This window comes from Balaenoptera acutorostrata, chromosome 18 (assembly GCF_949987535.1).
Source record: "Balaenoptera acutorostrata chromosome 18, mBalAcu1.1, whole genome shotgun sequence".
NCBI lineage: Eukaryota > Metazoa > Chordata > Mammalia > Artiodactyla > Balaenopteridae > Balaenoptera > Balaenoptera acutorostrata.
Window position 1 is genome coordinate 69136857 of NC_080081.1, and position 27591 is coordinate 69164447.

Consider the following 27591-nt stretch of genomic DNA (forward strand, 5'->3'; position numbering starts at 1 on the left):
TTCTGGAAACTCAAAAGAGGAGATAGGCAAATGTATTAAATGTATTTGTATTTGTCACCGCCAACGTTTGGAACCATTCCCTTTAGAAGTTTAAAATGCATAGGGTACATTACCTCAAAATTGATAGATTGATTCAAACAATCATTTCTATTTTCTGTTGTTTCCCTGAATCTCTTTTCCACTATAGTTAGAACCTGGTTGGTTTGACCAGCAATTGCTTGTAATGTGTGATAGGTATGCCATGCCAGGGAGTTACCATTTCCATACAGAAAGCAGAATCCAGATCCATTCTAAAATCAATATGTTCTTGAAAAATTAACACTTCAGTCAAGGTATCTTTAACTTTTAGGCCAAAATTAATTAAAAAGCACTGATCATGTTTTCTTTAATATAAGCCTTTTACGCATATCAAGTTTTCAACTTCTTGCATTTTGATTTAGAAGATAATCATACAATCATTTCCTGGTTATATAAGAGCTTATAATATGTGATGACTGTCTCTTGATTCTGACTTGCTATCAAATCTTCCCACCTTCCTCTGGATCATTCTAATTTAGAGAGGGTTTATAGAGCAGCAATACCCAGTCGCAAATGAGTGGATTACGCCAGGGATCCCAAGATCACTCCCTTTCCCCGGGACCTAAACGCAGGGTTTAGGAAGTCCAGTGGTGTTTACGTATCTTTTTGGGGCAAGTGCAGATGCTGGATGTCAGGGGATCACCTGCCTTGGCCCTCTCCACTGAACTAGCCTAAGATTCCTGTCTCTACTCGGGTTTGTCTCTTGAAACCGTGGAAAGGAGCAATGAATTATCTCTATATTGACTGTATCCGAATTTTCTGAAAATAACCTATTCAGTGTTTTCCATAAATCGTAGGACTGGAATGTGAACAATTTTCCTTTAATACTCCTTAAACATTGATGTTGTCCCAAACCCCATTCCACCATGAACCTGACTTTTTAACATTAAGTAATCTTTGTTTTTCCCCCTTACACAAGAACCTAAAGTTTGAAATGATTTCTCCTTCAGTTTTAAAAGTTCTACTTCCAATATTCATCTTCCTGCATGATATGGAGATTGGAGCATCGTATAGAGTTAAGATTTGTAGGTTCCCATGTTGTTTCTGGTCATATTGTTGGCTTACATTTAAATGAAACGTCAGAGTTTACATAGAACTTTTATCTCTTTGGTCTATTTTGATCCTCCCAACAATCTCCCAACAACAAGCAAGACAAGACATTATTCTTTGTTATATAATCATATACTCTATTTTTTAAATGAGGAAGCAGGCGTAGAGCTGGAGGAACTGCTTGGCCCAGAGTCACAGAGTTAATGGTGGCAACTCAGGGCTTCCAGTGCTCTGCATACAGCAGGCTGGCCATTCTCAATACCTGCTTCTTCACGTCTGCTTATTAAAATTTTGATCTTAAGGAAATAACCGATGCAGTACCTAGTTTAAGATTGAAATTTACAACATCATAACCCTTTGCAACAGAAGCCTAAGTGTTAGTCCCAGACACCAGCATTCTGGGGGGTGAAATGATTCACCCTGACTTCAGGATGTATGTCAGTGGTAGACAGAAACTTTCCTTTGTAAGTCAGTCTTAGAATAAGAATGAGAATCCTTGGTAAATCTTGTCTTTGCTCCTTACTCATTTCTCTTCTTGGGACTAGAAGAAGTTAGAGGTGTTTTATTAATGTAAGGTATTCATTTAGACATTCAGAAATATCCAGTTCAGGCCTGCTAGTGTCAGGCACTTGCTAGGTGCCAATAATGCAGAGATGAAAGAAACAGCCCCTTCGCTCAAGAAGCACACAGTTCAAGCCCCCTACATAATTTATAGATAACATAATTCACATAGCTGTTGAATTATTATTAGTCTCTGTAACAGAAAGGGTCCAAAGAAGGCAAATTGGAGCTAGAAGAAAAGAAACCAGAAGTCTTAATAACAAAAGAAGAATAGGGAGCCCCCAGACAATTGTGTGCGGAGACATTGAATGAGGTATCACTAAGAAATGGGGAAAACGGGTTTTAGCTTCTTAAAGGAACAAGAATACATAAGAGCATCATAAAGAGAGTTTAATGTGGGTTGAATCTTTATTCATGTGTCTGTCTTTGGAACACAGACATCTCATAAAATGTGTAATTTAAAAGTGAATTTCTTTTCAACAAATTCCTTTATCTGCATAGGGAAGTTATAACAAAGTATCTCCCCAAATAAGAGTATTCTGTGCACTCATTCAATTTCAGTAAGAATGGATAAGGTTTCGTTTTACTTTATATTGTTTTCTTAATATTAAAAGCATAAGAAAACCACATTTACCTATCTTGAATTTTCATTACTGTAGTCCTCCTTAAAAACGTAGAGATTTCAAAATTTTGACCTCTTCTTGGATTCCTTAGAAAAACATGGATTTGTTTGTTTGTTTTAGTTTTGTTCCCATTTAGATGGACGGCCAGGTTTTTTTTTTTTTTTTTGTGGAGTGACTCATTCTGTTTAGAATCTCTATCTACACAAGCCATGACAAACATAACGGAGTGCCCCGTGGGTGCCTTACGTTCATCAATCCAAGCATGAGCTTCTTGCCCTCCAGAAGCTTATAGTCTAAGGTAGAAACACTCATAGCAACAACCATTCATTCATTCAATATGCATCGAGAACCCACCATGGACTAGTGATGTGAGAGTTGCAAGAGTGAACATCTGAAAGAGGGAAATCTGGATGCCTTAGTTAATGACCTTCTACCATGACAGAAGCATCATTCCGTATTTCCCAGGCTTAAAACTTACTTGTACGTGACTCTTGAAATCCTGAAGTCTTTTTATTTATGCTAGTCAAATTTTACTTTTTTACAGTTATATAAAAATATTTTATGCAACATATGCAGATAAGAATCAAAGCTGGGAAAGGAAAGAGAATTTTAATCAGCTTACTGGTCCAATTTGTCAATTGTTAAAATTTACGTCAAACACCTTCAAAGGCAGATTGCTAGCTATTAATTTTTTAGCTCAGTCTTTTTCCTTGAGTGTAGAGATTTCAGCCATGTATTATCTATAGAGGATCTTTTCTACTTTGGCATTCCAAGAGAATTGTTGAAAACAAAATGCACCAAGAAAATCAAGAGGACTGATTATTCATTCCCTGTGTTTTTAGAACTTTTTGCTGCATATAATGCTGAATCCTCCTTCCATTCTCTTTCCCTGTACCCATCCACTGCCCCTAGCGCTCAGTCTCAGCAGGTGAGTATTTCCAAAGATACTCTTTCAAACTTTGAACCGTTATCTTAACCCACCGTCTTTGTGGGGGCAGCACTCTGTGTCAACTCCTGTTGTAATGTCCTCACTGCTAATGCTCCGTGTTAATGAAATAAATATTTCCTGAGCATCTACTGTGTGCCAGGCTTGTATTAGTTTGTAAGGATACAAAGATGATTACACCGCAGTTCTTGTCTTCAAGTTGGGGAACAAACATATATAGCACTATGATAGTGTCGTAAGGGCTATGACAGCCCAGAGAAAGAAGGGGCTAAATCTCATTAATAGGGTCAGAGAAAAAAGACTTATAAATCGGGACATGAAGGATCTTGCCAGGAGAAGGGCCAGGAGGACATCAGCACCTGAGAAAACAATGAGAGTTAAGGCACAAAGGCATGGAAGTATATGGCATGTTTAAGGAGCAGTGGCTAGTCCAATAAAAATGAATGGTAGAATTACAGGAAAGGGAAAAGATGGTGGTAGCCCAGTTGGGTGCGCTGAGATTGCACAGGGCCATGAAGGCATAATTTTGTTGTAGGTATTAGGGGGTGAAAAGGGGTTTTTAGTAAGGCCATGATTTGATTTTTATCTGAATTTTGGAAACAACGGTACAGTGGTAGAGAGGCTGGCTACACGTGAAGAGCCAAGAGCCAGGAAGGCTCCATGAAGTCATTCTGGAAAGAATTGTTAGGACAGAATTTAAACAACAATGCTTAAAATGGGGGAGACTTCAAAAGGGAAATGAAACCAGGAATTTCAGTGGATATGAGGCCAGAGGAAGAGAGAGGCATCAGAGATGAGGAGCAGGTTTGCCAAGCGAGGAGGAGAGGTAGGGATGGGTCCCATTTTAGACCTGTCCCATGTGAGATGTTTCGGAAGCATCAGTGGGCAAGTCGTAAGGAACGCTGTGTAAGTCAGATGTGAGCTGACAATATGTATTTGAGAGACCCTGGCATATAGTAGTGATTTAAATAATAGAAATGTAAAATTCCTCTCTCCTCAACCCAAGGAGAGATTTGTAAGGATAAGGATGAAAATGGAACCATGGGGAACATCTGCAGTTATAAGACTACATCAGGAGGACCTGCAAGATGGCGGAGGAGTAAGACGTGGAGATCATCTTCCTCCCCACAAATATATCAGAAATACATCTACATGTGGAACAACTCCTACAGAACACCTGCTGAACGCTGGCAGAAGACCTCAGTCTTCCCAAAAGGCAAGAAAATCCCCACGTACCTGGGCAGGGCAAAAAGAAAAAGAAAAAACAGAGACAAAAGAATAGGGACGGGACCTGCACCTCTGGGAGGGAGCTGTGAAGGAGGAAAAGTTTCCACACACTAGGAAGCCCCTTCACTGGTGGAGACGTGGGGTGGGCAGGGGGGAATGCTTCGGAGCCATGGAGGAGAGCGCAGCAACAGGGGTGTGGAGGGCAAAGCGGAGAGATTCCCGCACAGAGGATCGGTGCCGACTAGCACTCACCAGCCCAGGGGGGTTGTCTAATCACCCACTGGGGCAGGTGGGGGCTGGGAGCTGAGGCTCAGGCTTTGGAGGTCGGATCCCAGGGAGAGGACTGGGGTTGGCTGTGTGAACACAGCCTGAAGGGGGCTAGTGCTCCACAGCTAGCCAGGAGGGAGTCCGGGAAAAAGTCTGGAACTGCCTAAGAGGCAAGAGACCATTGTTTCGGGGTGCGCGAGGAGAGGGGATTCTTCCCCTGTCTGCCTGCAGAAGGCAGAGCACCACCTAAATGAGCTCCAGAGACGGGTGCCAGCCACAGCTATCAGCTCGGAACCCAGAGATAGGCATGAAATGCGAACTCTGCTGCTGCAGCCACCAAGAATCCTGTGTGCAAGCACAGGTCACTCTCCACATCCCCTGGGGAGCCTGTGCAACATGCCACTGCCAGGCTCCCGTGATCCAAGGACAAGTTCCCTGGGAGAACACACGGCACGCCTCAGGCTGAACACACACTGGCCTCTGCTGCCACAGCCTCACCCAGCATTCCAATTATAACTACTGTACCCCTCCCTCCCCTGGCATGAGTGAGCCAGAGTCCCCTAATCAGCCGCTGCTTTAACCCCGTCCTGTCTGAGCAAAGAACAGATGCCCTCAGGCGACCTACACGCAGAGACGGGGCCAAATCCAAAGCTGAACCCCGGGAGCTGTGCGAACAAAGAAAAGAAAGGGAAATCTCTCCCAGCAGCCTCAGGAGCAGCGGATTAAATCTCCACAATCAGCTTGATGTACCCTGCATCTCTGGAATACCTGAATGGACAACGAATCATCCTAAAATTGAGGAGGTGGACTTTGGGAGCAACTGTAGACTTGGGGTTTGCTGTCCGTGACTGATTTCTTTCTGATTTTTACGTTTATCTTAGTATAGTTTTTAGCACTTGTTATCCTTGGTGGCTTTGTTTATTGGTTTGGTTGCTATCTTCTTTCTTCTTATTATTATTTTTTTAATTTTTTATTTTAATAATTTTAAAAATTTATTATTATTATTTTTTTCTTTCTTTTTTTTCTCCCTTTTCTTCTGAGCTGTGTGGCTGACAGGGTCTTGATGCTCTGGTCTGGTGTCAGGCCTGACCCTCTGAGGTGGGAGAGCTGAGTTCAGGACATTGGACCACCAGAGACCTCCCAGCCCCACATAATATCAGTTGGTGAGAGCTCTCCCAGAGATCTCCATCTCAATGCTAAGACCCAGCTCCACCCAACGGCCAGCAAGCTCCAGTGCTGGACGCCCCATGCCAATCAACTAGCAAGACAGGAACACAACCCCACCCATTAGCAGAGAGACTGCCTAAAATCATACTAAGTTTACAGACACCCCAAAATACACCACCAGACACAGCCCTGCCCACTAGAAAGACAAGATCCAGCCCCACTCACTGGAACACAGGCACCAGTCCCCTCCACCAGGAAGCCTACACAAGCCGCTGAACCAAGCTCACCCACTGGGGGCAGACACCAAAAACAATGGGAACTACACACCTGCATCCTGTGAAAAGGAGACCCCAAACACAGTAACTTAAACAAAATGAGAAGACAGAGAAATATGCAGCAGATGAAGAAGCAAGGTAAAAACCCACCAGACCAAACAAATGAAGAGGAAATAGGCAGTCTACCTGACAAAGAATTCAGAGTAATGGTAGTTAAGATGATCCAAAATCGTGGAAATAGAATGGAGAAACTACAAGAAACGTTTAACAAGGACCTAAAAGAACCAAAGAGTAAACAAACAATGATGAATAACACAATAAATGAAATTAAAAATTCTCTAGAAGGAATCAATTATAGAATAACTAAGGCAGAAGAATGGATAAGTGACCTGGAAGATAAAATAGTGGAAATAACTACCGCAGAGCAGAATAAAGAAAAAAGAATCAAAAGAATTGAGGACAGTCTCAGAGACCTTGGGGACAACATTAAATGCACCAACATTCAAATTATAGGGGTCCCAGAAGAAGAGAAAAAGAAAGGGACTGAGAAAATATTTGAAGAGATTATAGTTGAAAACTTCCCTAACATGGGAAAGGAAATAGTCAATCAAGTCCAGGAAACACAGAGAGTCCCATACAGGATAAATCCAAGGAGAAACAGGCCAAGACACATATTAATTAAGCTAAATTAAATACAAATACAACCAAAAATTAAATACAAAGAAAAAATATTAAAAGCAGCAAGGGAAAAGTAACAAATGACATGCAAGGGAATCCCCATAAGGTTAACAGCTGATCTTTCAGCAGAAACTCTTCAAGCCAGAAGGGAGTGGCAGGACATATTTAAAGTGATGAAGGGGAAAAACCTCCAACCAAGATTACTCTACCCAGCAAGGATCTCATTCAGATTCAATGGAGAAATTAAAACCTTTACAGACAAGCAGAAGTTAAGAGAATTCAGCAACACCAAACCAGCTTTCCAACAAATGCTAAAGGAATTTCTCTAGGCAGGAAACACAACAGAAGAAAAGGACCTACAAAAACAAACCCAAAACAATTAAAATGGTAATAGTAACATACATATCGATAATAACCTTAAATGTGAATTGATTAAATTCTCCAAAAGACACAGGCTTACTGAATGGATACAAAAACAAGATCCATATATATGCTGTCTACAAGAAACCCACTTCAGACCTAGGGACACATACAGACTGAAAGTGAGGGGATGGAAAAAGATATTCCATGCAAATGGAAATCAAAAGAAAGCTGGAGTAGCAATTCTCATATCAGACAAAACAGGCTTTAAAATAAAGACTATTACAAGAGACAAAGAAGGACACTACATAATGATCAAGGGATCAATCCAAGAAAAAGATATAACAATTGTAAATATTTATGTGCCCAAAATAGGAGCACCTCAATACATAAGGCAAATGCTAACAGCCATAAAAGTGGAAATCGACAGTAACACAATAATAGTAGGGGACTTTAACACCCCACTTTCACCAATGGACAGATCATCCAAAATGAAAATAAATAAGGAAACACAAGCTTTAAATGATACATTAAACAAGATGGACTTAATTGATATGTATAGGACATTGCATCCAAAAACAACAGAATACACTTTCTTCTCAAGTGCTCATGGAACATTCTCCAGGATAGATCATATCTTGGTGCACAAATCAAGCCTTCATAAATTTAAGAAAATTGAAATCGTATCAGGCATCTTTTCTGACCACAATGCTATGAGATTAGTAATCAGTTACAGGGAAAAAAACGTAAAAAACACAAACACATGGAGGCTAAACAATATGCTATTAAATAACCAAGAGATCACTGAAGAAATCAAAGAGGACATTTGTCATTAGAAACAAATGACAATGAAAACATGATGACCCAAAACCTATAGGATGCAGCAAAAGCAGTTCTAAGAGGGAAGTTTATAGCAATACAGTCCTACCTCAAGAAACAAGAAAAATCTCAAACAACCTAACCTTACACCTAAAGCAATTAGAGAAAGAAGAACAGAAAAAACCCCAAGTTAGCAGAAGGAAAGAAATCACAAAGATCAGATTAGAAATAAATGAAAAAGAAATGAAGGGAACAGTAGCAAAGGTCAATAAAACTAAAAGCTGGTTCTTTGAGAAGATAAACCATTAGCCAGACTCATCAAGAAAAAAAGGGAGAAGACTCAAATCAACAGAATTAGAAATGAAAAAGTAGAAGTAACAACTGACACTGTAAAAATACAAAGGATCATGAGAGATTACTACAAGCAACTGTATGCCAATAAAATGGACAACCTGGAAGACTGAACCAGGAAGAAATAGAAAACATAAACAGACCAATCACAAACACTGAAATTGAAACTGAGATTAAAAATCTTCCAGCAAACAAAAGCCCAGGACCAGATGGCTTCACAGGCGAATTCTAGCAAACATTTAGAGAAGAGCTAACACCTATCCTTCTCAAACTCCTCCAAAATATAGCAGAGGGAGGAACACTCCCAAACTCATTCTACGAGGCGACCATCACCCTGATACCAAAACCAGACAAAGATGTCACAAAGAAAAAAAACTGCAGGTCAGTATCACTGATGAACATAGATGCAAAAATCCTCAACAAAATACTAGCAAACAGAATCCAACAGCACATTAAAAGGATTATACACCATGATCAAGTGGGGTTTTTCCCAGGAATGCAAGGATTCTTCAATATATGCAAATCAATCAATGTGATACACCATATTAACAAATTGAAGGAGAAAAACCATATGATCATCTCAATAGATGCAGAAAAAGCTTTTGACAAAATTCAACACCCATTTATGATAAAAACCCTCCAGAAAGTAGGAATAGAGGGAACTTACAACATAATAAAGGCCATATATGACAAAGCCACAGCCAACATCGTTCTCAATGGTGAAAAACTGAAACCATTTCCTCTAAGATCAGGAACAAGACAAGGTTGTCCACTCTCACCACTAATATTCAACGTAGTTTTGGAAGTTTTACCCACAGCAATCAGAAAAGAAAAAAGGAATAAAGGAATAAAATAAATAAATAAAAAATAAAAGGAATCCAAATCGGAAAAGAAGCAGTAAAGCTGTCACTGTTTGCAGATGACGTGATACCATACATAGAGAATCGTAAAGATGCTACCAGAAAACTACTGGAGCTAATCAATGAATTTGCTAAAGTAGCAGGATACAAAATCAGTGCACAGAAATCTCTTGCATTCCTATACACTAATGATGAAAAATCTGAAAGAGAAATTAAGGAAACACTTCCATTTACCATGGCAACAAAAAGAATAAAATACCTAGGAATAAACCTACCTAAGGGGACAAAAATCTGTATGCATAAAACTATAAGACTGATGAAAGAAATTAAAGACAACACAAATAGATGGAGAGATATACCATATCCTTGGATTGGAAGAATCAACATTGTGAAAATGACTCTAGTACCCAAAGCAATCTACAGATTCAGTGCAATCCCTATCAAACTACCAATGGCATTTTTTGCAGAACTAGAACAAAAAATTTCACAATTTGTAGGGAAACACAAAAGACCCAGAATAGCCAAAGCAATCTTGAGAAAGAAAAACTGAGCTGGAGGAATCAGGCTACCTGACTTCAGACTATACTACAAAGCTACAGTAATCAAGACAGTATGGTACTGGCACAAAAACAGAAATATAGATCAATGGAACAGGATAGAAAGCCCACAGATAAACCCACGCACATATGGTCACCTTATCTTTGATAAAGGAGGCAAGAATATACAGTGGAGAAAAGACAGCCTCTTCAATAAGTAGTGCTGGGAAAACTGGACAGCTACAGGTAAAAGAATGAAATTAGAACATTCCCTAACACTGTATACAAAAATAAACTCACAATGGCTTAAAGACCTAAATGTAAGGCCAGACACTATAAAACTCTTAGAGGAAAACATAGGCTGAACACACTATGACATAAATCACAGCAAGATCCTTTTTGACCCACCTCCTAGACAATTGGAAATAAAAACAAAAATAAACAAATGGGACCTAATGAAACTTAAAAGCTTTTGCAGAGCAAAGGAAACCATAAACACAACGAAAAGACAAGTCTCAGAATGGGAGAAAATATTTGCCAGTGAAGGAACTGACTAAGGTTAATCTCCAAAATATACAAGCAGCTCAGGCAGCTCAATATTAAAAAAACAAACAACCCAATCCAAAAATGGGCAGAAGACCTAAATAGACATTTCTCCAAAGAAGATATACAGATTGCCAGCAAACACATGAAAGGATGCTCAACATCACTAATCATTAGAGAAATGCAAATCAAAACTACAATGAGGTATCACCTCACACTGGTCAGAATGGCCATCATCAAAAAATCTACAAACAATAAATGCTGGAGAGGGTGTGGAGAAAAGGGAACCCTCTTGCACTGTTGGTGGGAATGTAAATTGATACAGCCACTATGGAGAACAGTATGGAGGGTACTTAAAAAACTAAAAATAGAACTACCATATGACCCAGCAATCCCACTACTGGGCATATATCCTGAGAAAACCATAATTCAAAAGGAGTTGCGTACCACAATGTTCATTGCAGCTCTATTTACAATAGCCAGTACATGGAAGCAACCTAAATGTCCATCAACAGATGAATGGATAAAGAAGATGTGGCACATATATACAATGGAATATTACTCAGCCATAAAAAGAAATGAAACTGAGTTATTTGTAGTGAGGTGGATGGACCTCGAATCTATCATACAGAGTGAAGTAAGTCAGAAAGAGAAAAACAAATACCATATGCTAACACATATATATGGAATCTAAAAAATAAAAATAAAGGTTCTGAAGCACCTAGGGGCAGGACAGGAATAAAGATGCAGATGTAGAGAATGTACTTGAGGACAGGGGGAAGGGGAAGGGTAAGCTGGGATGAAGTGAGAGAGTGGCATGGACATATATACACTACCAAATGTAAAATAGATAGCTAGTGGGAAGCAGCTGCAGAGCACAGGGAGGTCAGCTTGGTGCTTTGTAACCACCTAGAGGGGGTGGGATAGGGAGGGTGGGAGGTAGGGAGACGCAAGAGAGAGGGGATACAGGGATATATGTATACATATAGCTGATTTACTTTGTTATACATCAGAAAATAAGACAACATCGTAAAGCAATTATACTGCAATAAAGATGTAAAAAAAACACTCATTCGTCTATCTTGCAAAAAAAAAAAAAAAAAGCACATCAGCAGAGACAAGGGGACAATGAGAATGCAGTAACGGAAGTCAAAGGGGCAGAAAGTTTTGAGATGGAGGAAGAGGCCAGAAATGTTAAGAGGGCAAGTAGCATGAAAACTGAAGGGAGGTCATGAGAACTGGAGCTAGGTCATAGGATTTGGCAGTGAGGACACCACTGGTGACCTGTGGAAGGTCCATTTCAGGGGGCATGTTTTCCCAGGGGGTCATTATGGGACTGCCCCGGGGCTGACTCCCAGGCTAAACTCCAAGGGGAGGCTGCCCTGCAATGAGTACCTGGTAGGGTGCGGGCAAAGTACCCAGAGCCTGTCAGTCCCAGGACCCTCATCCACCATGATCCTTGGTTCCTTAAGTGCCTAATTCCCTCGTAATACCCACGGCGTATTCTGGGATCCCACCTGATACATTTTCATAATTTTAAATCAGAGGACTCCAGATGATTCTGTTTTATTGTTGAATTAGAGATCTCTTTCCTTTTACCCTGAAATTGTCTTTGACTCCTTTTCCCCCTCTTCCACGTTTCATTGGTCACCAGTCTTCGTGGCTCTTCCTCTGCTGTCCTAGGACTCCGCTTTCTCACAGCTGCAGAAACCACTTGCTAGCTGGCCTCCTCCATGTCTTTGTCCTCTGCCCCTTACATCTGCCCTGCGCACTGATGTCAGACTTGTTGCCGTTACTTACCGTCTGCTAAATAAAGTCCAAACTCTATTCTCAGATGAAGAACTGTCTTGATTTGGCCACAGTCTTCCTTTCCAGGTGTATCTCCCACGTCTTCTCTGGACTTGTGCTCCAGTGTATAAACCAACTTAAATTTCCACCAGATACTCCTTGGACTTTTCCGCCTCGTACCTTTATTCCTATCACTTTCTAGAAGCCTTCCTCTGTCACTTCTGGTCAAAAGCGCACACAACCAGGTTGGCCCCGCCGACCTCTGTGAGGGTCTTTCCCACCTCCCCAGACCTGTGACAGTTGATTTGGCTCCTGGGCTACAGGTGACATACTGTATTACCCTCCCAAGTCGTATGGTTTCTGAGGGCATGTGTTCTTTACACATCCTACAGTGCCTTCAAGTTCATGGTCACTACTAAGTAAATGTTGACCAAATGAGTGAATTGAGGAACAATAGGATGTTTTCAAGTTGCTTAGACTTCCTGAGGTTCAAGGGCCTTTTTGTAAATATTTATTAAATAATCAGTTCATAGAGCCATGTTCCTTTCTCCATCCCCACTGTTTTCTATTGACCTCCCCACTTGCCATTGTTCTCAATAGATAAGATAGTCCCTTTGAATTGGACCCATTGTCTCAGTTTAAGAGAATGCAGACAAATGGAGAAAATTAGGGCTCCATTTCACCTATGAGGTGAGCACCTATGAAGATAAAATTAGGAAAAAAGCATTTATTCTCAAGAGTTCCCCCACCCATTAGACGCTTGTCTATTTTCTCTTTGCCTCAGTTGACTCCATCTGCTTTTTATCTTTTTTGTTTTCTTCTCAGTAATGTGGCAGGCAATGGACAAGGGCTGGGAAAACATATTTTAGAGTATCTACAGCCTCCTCCAGGATCAGGGAGAGAGGGAAAGTCTAGGGCAAGCAGCCAGATCTCCTGGGCAGCATGCCTGAATCACCACCCCCTGAACACACAGACGGATACACAGGCCCATAGACATGCAAACACGATCCCTCCTCTCCTGCCTGCAAGTGCAGTGGCATAAATAAATGAGCCATCTTAAGTGTAAAAAGCAGATAGGGAAACAGCAAGATCGGTTTTCAAGTCCAAAAGGTTAGCCACCTTGTAATGAGATAGTCTTGCGTAGAGATTGTTCTAACTTTGGGACCAGTTTGAGGCATTTAAACATTTAGTTTTCACTTGCTGTCTGAGCCTGTTACCAACGAAACTGTAAAGGGAAGAAACCCTTTAAATTCACAAAGGGTTTGCTAACATAACATACACATGAGCTTAGAGTCATTTAAAAGAAGCAATGAATTCTAACAAGGAAGCCAAGTATTTCCCAATTCTAGAATTTTTTTTAGTAACTTTCATATTCAATTGTAAGTTTCGGGAGACAGGGAACACTAGACAGAGTCAGGCACGTGGTAAGTTCACGCTGTGAGTGCTGACTGGTTGATTACAGAATCCTGAATTCATGGCTCCAATGAGTAGAGTAGGATCATCCATCTGAAATGATGAAGGATGAGGTGAGGTCGGATCTTTCATGGGGAGTGATGTGCTGTGACAGATTCAAGCTATAGTGTCCCTGATAGGCTTAGGTGCCCCTGAGAGGGGCATGGACTAAAGATGGTAGAAGTCAGCCCCACAGATTTCTTCCACAGCTCTTTGGTGGCTGGTTATATAATTGATCATCACGGGATATGAGAATAAGCCAGCCTAAAGTTTAGCACTTCTCATTCAGGAGGTAGCAAGCAGAGCAAAGGATACAGGGTTTAAAATGTGCCCAGACAAATCTGAGCAAAGGAAACCAGAACTGGATATAAGGCAGTGGATCTGATGAGTACTTTAGTAATTCAGATGTTAGTGACTTCGATTGAGATAACTAATTGTTAGACCTGCTTGGCCATTTAAAAACAACCATATGACGTTGAATTTTTCCCATTCAAAATAAAGAATTAGTTAATACAGGCCTCTGTAAAATAACACCGTTTGTTAGTTGAATTTTAATGAGTTCTATTAAATAAGTGACAAAGCCCTTTTTTACTGGCACTCAGGGACTTCTGGTATTACAGGATTAAAACACAACTGAACTCAGTACGTGTGTCAAACTTACTTATGAAATGAAATTAATTATTCCAGCAGTGATCCAACCATAAGGTGTGTGATGTTTTCTGGAGGTCAAGAACCATTTTAAGAAGTTGCCAAGAGGATGCTTTTTAGGTGGCCAAGAGGAAGAGTCTGAACAGAACTCTGACCTTAAGAGTGCAGTCGTTCCCAACTTAAAAGCGGATCGTGTTCGAAAAATGTTTGTAGATGACTTTTTGGAACTCGAACTTCATTCCTCCAGAGAGATGGCAACACAAGTAGAAGCTGTGAGCCTAGTGGCTGTCAGTAAAGGAGATGGGTTCGAGTGCCCCAGTGAGAGAGAAACCTACACATCCTCAGCTCTCCAGACAGGGGCAAGAGTCCTTGACATTTCCTGAGGTGCCAGGACAGGCCACTCATAGGAAAAGTGTGCAGTTCTTTGAGTAAGATGTGAGTGAGACTCAGTTCTAGCTCTGCTGCCTTTGAGCTGTTCGTCTTTGGACAAGTTACCTCTCTGAACCTGTTTCCTCATCTCCACAGGAAAAATGACACCAACCTATAACGCAAGTTTTCTCCCTCCCTCCCTCCCTCCCTCTCTCTGTCTTTCTCTCTCTCTTTCTCTTTCTCTCTCTCTTTCTCTCTTTCTGTCTCTCTCTCTTTCTTTCTTAAGGTACATACAATGCCTTTCTCTCTCTCTCTCTTTCTCTCTTTCTGTCTCTCTCTCTGTCTTTCTTAAGGTACATACAATGCACCTCTAGCCTTAATCCTCTTCAGTCAGTCACTTAACCACATCTGATAGTTTTTACCTCTCAAGTCTCTGTGGACTGTTTCCATTCCCTCCACCTGCACCGCACCACCCTAGGTGGAGTCACACCATCTCTCTGACCGCAGGACCTTTTAAATGTGCCCCTGTCTCTCCTACCTGGACATTCGGCTAAGGGGTGTCCCTGCTGCCATTATTGTTCCCCTCTCAACCATTCTTGACAGGGTAAGAGCTCTTCAGAGCTTTTTAAAATGCAGATCTGATCCCCTGGGTTCCAGCTTAAAATCATCCAGTGCCGGGGCTTCCCTGGTGGCGCAGTGGTTGGGAGTCTGCCTGCTGATGCAGGGGACACGGGTTCGAGCCCTGGTCTGGGAAGATCCCACGTGCCGCGGAGCGGCTGGGCCCGTGAGCCACAATTACTGAGCCTGCGTGTCTGGAGCCTGCGCTCCGCAACAAGAGAGGCTGCGATAGTGAGAGGCCCGCGCACGGCGATGAAGAGTGGCCCCCGCTTGCCGCAACTAGAGAAAGCCCTCGCACAGAAACGAAGACCCAACATAGCAATCAATCAATCAATCAATTAATCAATTAAAAAAAAAAAATCTTAAAAAAAAAAAAAATCATCCAGTGCCTTCTCATTGTGCTTTGGATAAAACCCAAACTCCTTAACTTGAATTTCAAAACCCTGAGTTATGTGACCCCTGCCACCTCCTCCATCCTCATTCATAAGGTCCTTCCCTCCAACTCCACTTGGCTGCTATGCTAACTTGTTTAGGTCCCTTCAGAGCACCATACTCGCTCCCTCCTCCGTGCCCAGCCATGAAACAGGTGGTGCTCTTGCCTTGGAACACTTTCCCTCACTGTGCCCTACCCTCCTTCCCCTGGCAAACTCCTCCTAATCCTTAGGATCTGGCTTCACTACCTCTTACCCTCTCTGTAGGGTGTAGGCCAGTCTTAACCCCATAGGTTGTTAGGATTCCAACAGCAACATGCAGTACTTCCCCTCTCAGAATACTCTGTTGTGATTACTAGTTGAGTTGTGTGATTTCCCTGCAGGTTAGAAGGCCAGTGCAGTAGGGAAAGTGGTGGTGAAGAGTGCAGAGATTTCGGCCTCCGCCCTGTATTCGCTGGTCAAGTTGCTTATCATCTTTATGCCTCCTCATCTATAAAATAATACTGCTTGCCTCACAGAGTTATCCTGAGAATTAAATGAGATAATATGTGTGTGTGTATGTGTGTGTATATATGCATATATGTGTATATATTGGGTTGGCCATAAAGTTCATTCGTGTTTCCCTGTAAGATGTTACGGAAAACTCGAACGAACTTTTTGGCCAACCCAGTATATCCATATAAAAGGTTTAAGTGCGTTAACTAGTCCACAGAAAATAAGTCTTCAGTAAACTGAGATGCACGCGTAATGAATACTTAGTAAACGCAAGCTTTTTGTTGTTGCTTTGTTTTGTTTTTTTTAAAGCTGAGTATTGCTACGGCTGTTCTCCTGGGAGTGCACTTTCTCTTTTTCTTTATGTTCCATTGGCTTGGTAAGATTAGAGTCCCAAAAGTAAAACTGTGAGTACTGTGTTTGCTTTCCCATTTGCTCATTTTTTCCCAATCTGCGTAGCCTGTAGGAGTGATGTGAAGACGTAAAGTGATGTGTAGAAAGTGGGCAAAGAAAATATCATGTTCACAAAGCCTGTTTTCCAGTCAACTCCTAGGGGATCCCATGCCTTATTAGCTGTGGATTCTGCCTCTGCCCGCAGTTCTTTAGTCCTTGCCTGTTTCAGAGCCCTCATATTAGAGGCACTGGCGGGGCAGTGCAGTGCCAGGAGGCCCAGGCATCAGGCTCATTCAACAAAGACAGGACCACAGAATGCAAGCAAATTAAAGCATTCTCAGTGCTTCCTACTTCAATGTGCCCCCCCCAAAAAAAAATAGGGGTGTGTGTGTTTTAGATGGAGTCACCAAATACATTTCAAAGGCAACACACAAATTAGTGCAGCATGAGTTCTGTGACATTTGGTAAAGGTCTTTGGAGAAGATGAGAAAACAAGGAGCTTCCCAGTTCCATGGCCCCTAAGGTTTGGTGCAAACACTGTGTGTGAAAAATCACCAAACATGTACCTCACCACTGAATTTTGTGAGGGTCGACTTATTACCCCTGTTACCTGGTAGTCTCCAGGCTTTAGAAGAGTTCTCGTCATTTTGATTTTTTAGATGAGTCACTGGGTTTGTTGCCCCCAGAGGCACTTCATTATGATTCAGTGTGAAGCCCTGAAAGGACTCGGCTTCCGGGAGTTAGGGGTAGGATGGGGGCTGCAGTGGTTCCGCGTTGGCATGAGGCTGAATTGACACCTTTGATGTAGCCTAAGACAGAACCCGCACCTCCCACTGCTTCTCGGAAGACGTCAGCCTTACGCAGAAAAGGCATCTGCTGAGGAATCCTGCATCTCATTCAGCCTGCTCTGGGAGCAGCCTTAGCCGTCGTTAACTAATCCAACCGCTTCCCTCCTCCTCTGCGGTGCTGGGCTTAGTGCTAAGAAGGGATTTCGCCTCTTGCTCTTGTCAGGTTAGGCACTGAGACTGTGTCCATGTTAGAACTCATAGAAGGTAAGTTAAATGCATGATCCCTCTCTCTCATGGCAAGATGTTTATTTTGCGCCCTGGAGGACATTTGTGTCTCATTGCTAATCCTACTTCGTCGGCTGTGAATGTAAAACATGTAAAAATGTTGACATTTTTACAGGCAAAATAGTGGCGATCTGATACCTCTTTACAGAGTCATGTCTTTAAGTGTTTTATCAGTTCTTAGAGGTGCTGTTACTCAGAGAAAAGAATGGCTTGCGTGAGTTCTGTGGCTTTGATTCCTTTTAGGGATAATGTTTAAAAGTCTTGAGAGTCAGGTTGATTCTCGTGATGTAAACCTATTAAAAAGCAGCTTTTATTTTCGACAGCAGTACAGACTAACTGTGAGGAGTTCCTGAGTGTCTGTGCCAGTTACTTTGTCTTGCTGGAGGCAGGTCCTTCTGAGTTAGGCTGGGGGATGTACAGGGCGCAAGTGGATGTGGGAACTTCTAGAAGTGAGTTCTTAACTCTAAAAAGACAGGGATCTGTTTTCACAAGTCACTGGGACTATCACTTGTGAGCTGTGCTAATATTTACTCTCACTGGGTTGTACTGGGAAGCTAAACTAAAGAAGGAAGCATGCAGCCCATTGAAAATGTCTCAGACCCGCACGCCTAAAATCTCCGTGGGCACGGTTAAGAGCATCATTCATAAATTCATCAGGAAAGTTGTACAAAGTACATTATTATTCTTTTTAATGTAACCTGCTGCTATATTCAACACCGGCTTAACAAAAGCAGTGAATTTCTGAAGAAGGTTTCTCCCAGAAGCTATTTTTCAGGACTATAGATAAAAAGGTATCTGGAATTTTAGCAAATGTCCCTCTTTAATTGTTTGTTGTTCTGAGAAGATGATTTGTCGTGAGAATGCTTTAATAAGCCACTTTTTCTCTGTGTGATTCTAGTTAATGGAACCCCTGGTAGTCAGCTCTCTACTCCGCGCTCGGGCAAGTCTCCAAGCCCATCGCCCACCAGCCCTGGAAGCCTGCGGAAGCAGAGGGTAAGGAAATGAGCAAGCTCCTTGTTTAAGACCTGTCCGTGTCTCGGTGCAGATGGCACAGGGGCCAGCAAATAGCCCTCTCATGATAGCGCTGCTTGTCTCTAAGGAAGAACCAGGCGAGGGCAGGAGGTGACCGACCTTGCGTCACTTATTATGGCTGTGGTTTCTCTTAGCTAGGACTCGGGGCTTTAAATTTCCCTGTAAACTTGTCCTGATCTTAATTCCAGGAAGAATAGACAGTTGCTGCTTCACTTTGAAATACCTCACTCTTTTTGTCTCGAGCGCACAAAGACGTTAATGGCACTGGATTGTAAGCTTCCTTAGCTGAAATGAGTTTCATTAGAGACATCATCACTGGTCACCAGCCTTCCTTAAGAAGGAAAAGGAAAAGTGCCTGGATTGGAGGTGGGCGGGCCCTGGTGGGAGTTGCTTTAGGGCAAAGGATGGTGGTCCAGAGCCCCTGAGGGTTTGTGCTGCAGAGATGGTTACATGTGACCTGTGTTTTTTGTGAATGAAACCCACACGGAGCACCTTCTCTTTCATCATGACCTGCATTTATCTTTGAGCTTCCTGTGTAATAATGGAGAAGTTGATTGAGCTTGGAGACCAAAGTCAAAAAAGTTACCGGAAACAGTGTTCGTTTCTCTATGCTGAGGAAGGGGGTGGCATTAGCTTTTCTTTCAGGATGGAAGGACTACTGTTCGGAACCCCTCACAACCTCTGCGGTTTGTCTTTTCCAGTAAGACCAAGGCAGGAATCAAAGGAGTGGGGCGGGGAGGAGGGGCATGGTACAGTGGAGGCAACAGGAGGCCTTTCATTGTCCTGATTTCACAGGCCAGGTGCGGAGGGAGGTGCGCTCTAGGAGGTTTCAGGATGCTGCTCGCTGAACATTCTAAGAAGCTAGGGCTCTTTGGCAGCTTTTGAACTCAAAGATTGGATTCATGAATTTCGTTTCTTGTACTATGTGCTTTAAAATGAGACTTTTATGTTCCATACATTTAAACCGCCTCCAAGAGGGAAGCTCCTCTTTGCAAGCCTCCTGCCGAGGTTGTGTCCACACACCCTCTAAGGGGGGGGGGCGGTGAATGAGTCAGCCGCCGGTCCCCTTTGGAGGCTGGCCCGCCACGTAGCAGGTCGCACTGCCCTGCTCCACTGAACCGCCTGGCATCAGGTCCAGCTGGTTTTGATTATTGGATGAGGCCTGGAGCTGGGCACCAGCTCCTTCACTAAAGGGCTGTGTTATCTTAGATAAGTCTGTTATCCTCTCCCGGCTTCAGTCAAAACACAACAAAATAAAAGGCTCTTTCCAGATAGAAAACCCCATAATGCGACTCCAGTCCCAGCTGAGTGTTTTCACTATGGCTTCTTCGTGGCCACAGTCTAATCTGGCATTTTAAAGCACAGGACTCATTAGTGAGCTACCAGAAGAATGGGCCAAGTTCATTTAATCTCCTCAATGTCTGTGGTCGAGTGGAGGAAGGGCTAGGGGAGTGAGTGATGCTTTTCTTATCAGTGTTACCCAGTGAGGCCCCCATCTATAGAGGCAGCCATTAGAAACAGGACAGACTGGGGACTTCCCTGGTGGTCCAGTGGTTAAGACTTTGCTTTCCAATGCAGGGGGTACGGGTTCGAGATCCCTGGTTGGGGAATTAAGGTCCCACATGCTGTGTGGCCAAAAAACCAAAACATAAAAGAGGCAATATTGTAACAAATTCAATAAAGACTTAAAAAAAAAAAGAAAAAGAAAAAGAAATAGGACAGATAGGGCCCTCTTGCATAGAATAGTCTCTCTTTTGAGGTGTATACTTTGGAGACTACACCTGGCATAGAAGTCCCTCTTCATCCATCCATTAGATTAGATTCAGGATTTAGCTCATGCTTCGTTGTTGAGATTAGATTAGAATGAGTGAGACTCCCTGCTGCAGATCCGAGCTTCCCTCCTGCTGGCTTATGGTGGAGACTTCCATCTTGGGGATGTAAAGCTCTTGGCTCAACTGTCCCTTTGTTGGCAGAATGAGGCTAGAATTTGCTTCTTCTGCCCTCTGTATTCCCTACTTCCCTATGACTTTGTCCAACTGAGGCAGAAGATTTCCATCCAGCTCGTAGCAGCTGTTTGGCCAATGGCTTATGTAATTAACACTGCCAGCGCTTGGGAAATGATTATAAGGGATGGTTCTCTTGTAGATTCTTCATTTTGTCATTTAAACTACCAGTGCAAGCTCCGTACTTGACAGGGAAAAACAATCTCGTTTGTTTTAAGGAGACAAAAGGTTTATCATCATCTGAAAACATTTATTAAGCACATGTTGTGAGCAGAGCACCAGATAGTTTAGAGATGGTTCAGTTTCCAGGCTTTTGAATTGAGGCCGTAAATGAACATCCTCCGTCCATGTACCACGTCAATGAGTAGAAACATTCCCAGCTGCTTTAGTGAGAGGAGCTTTCATCTTGGTGTGGAGGCAACTGCATCAAATAATCCCTCCCAGTTAAAATGAGCCTAGAATATCCCTAAAAACTGATCCTGTTTCAAATTTGGTTAATATTCTTCTCAAATGGCTATAGGCCTATGCAGGAAATACTGAAATAAGTGAAAGATGGCAAGTGCTAAAAGAAGACACTTCAAAGAATAAATTAACTCTTTTTTATTGTAAATTGGAAAACAGTAGCTACTTCTCCTTTTCTTTCTGTGTTGCCTAGCAACGTGGCCAGGAAAATGAGTGGGCTGTCTCTCCCTGCAACACACACTCACACTTCCTACCTCATTTTCAAACACAGGAATATAAGCTGCTTTTTTTTTTTTTTTTTTAAGGACTATTGAGACATGTGACCGCTTCTTCACAAACAAGAAAGTCTATATTTTTATTTATGTTAATTATGATGGTTTAATCAGCTTTTTTCCTTCCCTTAATATTATATTTTTGTTACCTCTTATGGTATTTTAGAATAGTCCTATACAATAGGAGTCTGCATGCCAGATATTTTTCTTCTTGAAAGCGCTGATGGCAAGTGTACCAAGCAACTGTCCTATTTTCCCAAAACACTGTTAATTTAAATTGCTGTCTAGACGCGTTTGGTCACAGATGCAGATCCGGGAGGATCTTTTCCATCCATGAACCCCCATTCTGGGGTCCCATTTCTTAATACATCAGGAAGAAAAGTGTTGTATTGTGTAGGTGGAATGAAGCTCCCCATGATACTCCCACATGGCTGACTTTTGTAGATTATCTGATCAGTCAGATGATGTGAAGAGTGGGTGGTTCAAAATAGAAAAGAAGCCAGGATTCTAGACACTCTCTGCAGATCTGAGCTGGTTGCCTGGTGACCAACAGAGGGATCTCATAGCAGAAAAGGGCGGAGGGAAGAAGAGGGAAGGTGATGGGAGAGCGGTTGGGGAACCAGGAAGAACATTGGGAAGGGAGCAGGGAGGTCAAGTTCGCATTCTTTCTGTCTTCCAAACATACCATTTTGAAAAGGCAATGTTTATTGGGTGTATGCGCAGTGCAAATGCAACCCTTGAGTTGCTACTCTGGGACCAGAATTTGCTGAATGCCAGCTGGGGCTCCTAATAAATTATTGCCTGAGGTAAGCACGTTCCTCTTCTACCCAGAATGGGAAGGAACCGTTGGAGGAAGAATTGCCTAGATACATAGTAGCAGAGTTGGTGTTGACAGATCTCAGGGGCTATAGAACTCGACACAAAGGAAGGCAAAAGCTCATGAGCAGATCAAGCCAATAAGGCAGAATAAGCACCCTTTTCATCTATTTAGATGGTTTCATGATCTTTTCTCTTATCCAAATTTGACGACTCTAAAGGGTTCAATGACATCAGAAACCAAGGATGCCCATTCAGTGTTGTTCCACTCCTAAGAGAGCCACAGGGCACCTAAGAAAGCCAAGTAAACAAATCTATACTGCCCTTCATCTTACAGGACCTGTATCGCCCCCTCTCTTCGGATGATTTGGATTCAGTAGGAGACTCAGTGTAAAAGAGACAATGGAGCAGTGTATATGGTTTGTGGTTGGGTGAAGGTTTCACATTTCCTAAGCAAAAGTCTAACAGCAAAATACACAAAAGAGTTTTGCATACCTTGAAATTATGAAGCCTAAATCATATAAAAGGAAATCTCCAGGCATTTTGTATTAATCCTTGAAAGAGATATTTTTTTATATCTCCTACGTTGATTTGACTGAGGGAGCTTGAACACAGACTGGCTCAGTGGGTGAGGTTTTTATGCCAGGCCTGGCTCTACATGAATTTCATTTATGGGCCCGATCTTAGTTTCAGAACATGCTAATGGTGTAGCAAGACAGTCATAATTTCTGTAGATGGGGTTTTCATTTTCATCATAAGTAAACATGTAGATACAAATTTTCTGTACAATTCTGTACAGATTTTCTGGCTAAGCAGATTAAAATGCCACTAGCAGACATTTTTTCTTAAAGTTATATTCTTCTTAAACTTTACACTGCTGATTTTAAAGGACTTTTATTGCAAAATAATCAAAATATTCAAGTAGGGTTCTTCTTCTTCCTAGACAGTATTCAGAGCTACTTGTTATCTTGTGGGTTAGTATAGGTGAGGAAAAACACCCATGTCAAAGACATATCTCATGAAGACTTTCTTGTTAAGCATAGGAACTTTCCTTATTTTTGTTGTAAAAAGTAAATTTAACTCTTTAAACTTACCTTTCATTGAAAACAGCATAAGTCTAGCTTAAACATGAAGAATTTGTTCAATGGCATTGCTATAAATTATATAATTCCTCCCTACAACCATATATATAATTTTTCAAATATGTAAATGCTGAAGCTAGGAAGCTTTTTTTATTAAACATACAGACCTAAAAAATTGTGTCTGGACTTATTCCAAAAAACCAATTTGAAAAGCAAAATTCTTTTAAATGGTGCTACATAAATCAGGCCCCAAATATCCAAATCTCTACTCTGATAAATCCTGGATCTTACTGGTGTTTTGGAAATTTTCATATGCAAAACTCCTTTGTGTTAAACTAAGTAAGTCTATGATTATAACCTATTGTTAAACATTAACCTACTAATTCTGCTTTCCTAGTCCTCTGTTTAAAAATTATAGTCAGCTTTGCTTAAACATAAAACAATTATTTTTAATCTGAATGTTAAGAACTAATTTAATGTGTATGGTCTATCGTATTTAAGACATACCCTAGTGATCATTTAGTTTTACTAGTTCAAACACTAACAATTTAAGACTTGTGTAGCATGGTTTTGATATTTTACAGGCTTGACATATCTCAGTAGGTGATAAATTTAAGATGTATGATGCCACTTGGAGGCTTTTACTTGGGTTTTTTTTTTTTCAAATTTTACTTGAAAATTGAATTTAAAAACAAAATGTTTGATTCAAAATGGAGAGAATTTCAGTTGTCATATACAGTTTTAAATGTTATCCATTTATCTCCTTGATAAATTGCTCAACTATCAAATTTTACCATCTGGTTTATAGTTACATACGTTACTATCTCACTTTCCAAGTGAATAAAATATTCCAACCATAAGAAGGAGAAGAAGAAAAAAAAAACAGTACAGGCAACCTAACAGCATTTGAAAACTTAGCCTTATAAAAATTAGTGCCTCATTATCCTGTCTGTTGCAGAGAAAGACACTTCTCTGGCAGGTTATTTGAGAACCGCAAACTGAACCATTCCATCTTGAAAGAACAGTTCATAATACCTGTTCCAGACTTCAGATTTTAAAACTGTTTCCAATAGAAATGAACAGAGACTCCTGCTGAGATCAAAAGGCTGCTTTGTTTTAGCTGAAACAGTAAACATCTGTGAGGTTGCCTATGCTGGTGTCTGTTCTAGTTATGTCTTTGTAAAATGCATTACTTAATACAGTTGAGTCCATAAAAGATTAGTATGTATTTGACTGAACTGTCAAAAATGCAAAGAAAGCAGTGGAACAGTTAACCTAAATCTGGTGGGGTCAGATGGTCCAGAACAAAAAATAAATTCCAATAATTTTAACTTCCCTGAACTGTCAATCTTATGGACAACTACTGCTTAGAAAGGTCCAATAAACGCTATTTGTTCTGGATAAGTGGCAGATATTGCCAATTGATATGAAGCCCAGGGCTTTGTTTAGACATGGCAAAAAGAAACTGGACTTGTACTAATTGCCGATAGGTATCATGGCCAACTTTCCATTCAAGCAGTTCCGAGGGAAATGCTATTCCACAGCATTTAATCTTTTGAACATATGACTTTTATTAAACGACTGTTCAGGGGCAATATATATCATTTACTTTTGAAACTAAAATTCCTCAGAGATTGAAACAGCACACCATTTATAGACTTTGAGATCTCTTCCTGTGCAGAGCATAATTCCATTATACTAAAGCAGAAATTTAAAAAAATCCTTAGCAACAAACCAGAAGTTTTCAGTTTATTGGTGGAACCGAAATGATGATTTATAGGCACTTAAGATTTACTTACTTATAGAATTCTTTAAAAAAAAAAAAATTAGACACTGAATTTTTAAATTGTTCTACTGGGCAGAAGAGACCTCCAGCAAAAGCAATGCATTTTTGTCCTTACGGTAGACCTTAAATGTTCTGTGAAGACATTGCACCCTAGGAAAAATTTGATCATTGGCACTTACATTTTCGCCTTTAGACATCATAGAGAACGATACCATAAACATATCCCTGCTTTCAGCATTTTAGAAATGCAAAACCTAATTATATATCAAGTATAAACTTCAGTGTGAACTCAAAGACTGGTTCTGAAAGCTTCGTGGTTTGTTTCTTCTTTGTCTTGCTTAATTACGTGGAGTGGGGCAGGAGTTCCCAATGTTTTCATACTGTCATAGACTTTTGAGAGGTGTCAGGTCCACACCCATCTATACACATCCCTGTGTTCTTATACTGGCTCATCTAAATATTAGAAAAATCAAATACTATCTTCTAAAAACATTTTGAACCAGAATTCATGTGCCACATGTGTTCCCTATGTTAACCAGCAGGGGTATTTTGGTTGCATCCACTGCAGATCTGTACATGATTTTTTTTTTTTTCATTTAAAAATAATGAAATCTAAAAGCCACATTTCTTAATACAAATGAATGAATATACAGAATAATATCCTTAAAAAAATAATTCCATATAATTTAGCTATTGGACTACTAAATTTTTCATATGTGGCCATATATCTACCCAGGTGTGTAGGTGTTTGCAGGGCTCAGTGTGTATATGGGTGTGCTTATGTAAGTATTTGTGTATGTTTATAGACCATAAATAGTAGAGTATGGTATTTGTGACACAGCCTTATAAGTTACTGGCTCTTGTGGAATTGTATGTAAAACCTTTCATGTCGTAAATCAGTACCCATGACATATTAATTGAGGCATATTTAACTTCAAAAGTCGTTTGCTAAACTAGTATGGCAAAATGGTTCCAAATAATAGGCAGATGTACTGATTTATTTTAAACAGTTTGGAATCCAGTTAAACAAAAATCTCAAATTCAGATAAATCAATATTGTGTTAACTCTTAAATATAAACATACATTAATGCTTATATTGTTATGTCCTGATATTCTATTATTAAAATGATTATATACTATCACTGATGTTTCTTTAATGTGTATGACATGTGGTGATTGTCAGTCAGTGTTCACTAAAAAAAGGAAGTATTGATTTATAGGGTTGTGAGTAGGTGAGTAATTATATTGAAACATAAATCGAAGAGAATCCAAACTGTGTTTGATTTGAAGTAAGTTGAATTGCAAAGCCAGATAACCTGTAAGGCAGTTTTGTATGTTCTTTCAAAACACGATTCTAAACTATTGATGTATTTTCAGTAGTAACCCTACTATACTTACTGTATGTGTGTATAACAAATATACACACTCCTGAAAATGTTAATTGAATGAATATATTGGGAATGAACTTTTTGGCCAACCCAATGCTATATATACATACATTTCCTACTTATACATATTTGCATTAGCCTGGCCAGCATCTCTAATTGTGCATGTCAGTGACAACGATATCCCACAGAATTATAGTGTGAAAATTAGAGATATATTGAATTCGAAATACCAGTTGCCTGATGCAGTTTGTTATACTGTCAGCTAAAAAATATTTGTAACTTTGTGCCTGTAATGCATGTGGAAAAGATAGGAAATCTGAGGCCCTAGCTGTAATTTTTCAGGGTGCATGATATATAGTGTCTTTAAAATGTGGTTCATTTTAGTAAAGACGATGGATAAATTCCAAGATAGTATAAATGTTGCATGTAATACATGGGTGTTTGTATTATATATGGCCACAAAATGGTTTTGAAGCCAGGGTAGTAGGTATCTGAAAGGTCATAGGCAAAGAACTATGAAAGTTAATTTTCTTGTGATGTGTTTCTTTGAGTTTATATTCATCAACAAGCAAGGAATTAGGTTTATTTGTTCTAAGGTCATTTTACTTTGAAATATACTATGAATGTTGTAAATTTGGATAAAATTTTTGTAGAGAGGTTGACATATTTCCTGCTTACAGTTTGAGTTGCTCGGATGTGTATTCTCTTAAAAAAAGCATTTGGTGTTGAAATGTTTTAAACAGCAACATGTTTTAAAAACCCATCAGTTGAGGCCATCAGCAGAGTTTTACAGAGCGAAATGGTGAAATGTTTCATTGACCTACCCAATTTTGAAAGTTCCATCACTTTTTACTGTGGCTTCACTGTAAAATATTGTACGTTGTGTTTCACACTGGACCATGTTATTCCTCTCAAAGTTAATGTTGTGACACTTACCACCTTAAAAATAACTAATAAACAGGAAAAACCACCTATGTTGTTCAGTGAGTTTCTTTCAGAAAACTTGATAAGTAGACATTGAAATTGAAATGACTGTGTGGGGTAAGGGTTACATTCATATTCATATTTATGGTGTTTTATGATGTAATTAGCATCAGCAGATGATACCTGAGATACTGCAGAATGACATCGCACGACATCCGAA

General features: G+C 40.6%; 1 protein-coding gene across 9 annotated transcripts in view; it reads left to right on the plus strand.

The window, feature by feature from the left end:
* The window catches only part of DCLK1 (doublecortin like kinase 1), a 331791-nt gene that overhangs the window by 235957 nt on the left and 68243 nt on the right, over window positions 1-27591 (plus strand). For 4 of the 9 annotated variants that reach the window (XM_057533165.1, XM_057533163.1, XM_057533169.1 and 1 more), the window contains exon 6: window positions 18504-18598. In XM_057533165.1, the coding sequence (XP_057389148.1) occupies window positions 18504-18598 (95 nt within the window). Of the gene's footprint in view, window positions 1-3154; window positions 3241-4264; window positions 4556-18503; window positions 18599-22527; window positions 27418-27591 lie in introns of those variants that run through there. The other 5 variants (XR_009005950.1, XR_009005951.1, XM_057533167.1 and 2 more) reach the window with 4 other exon arrangements.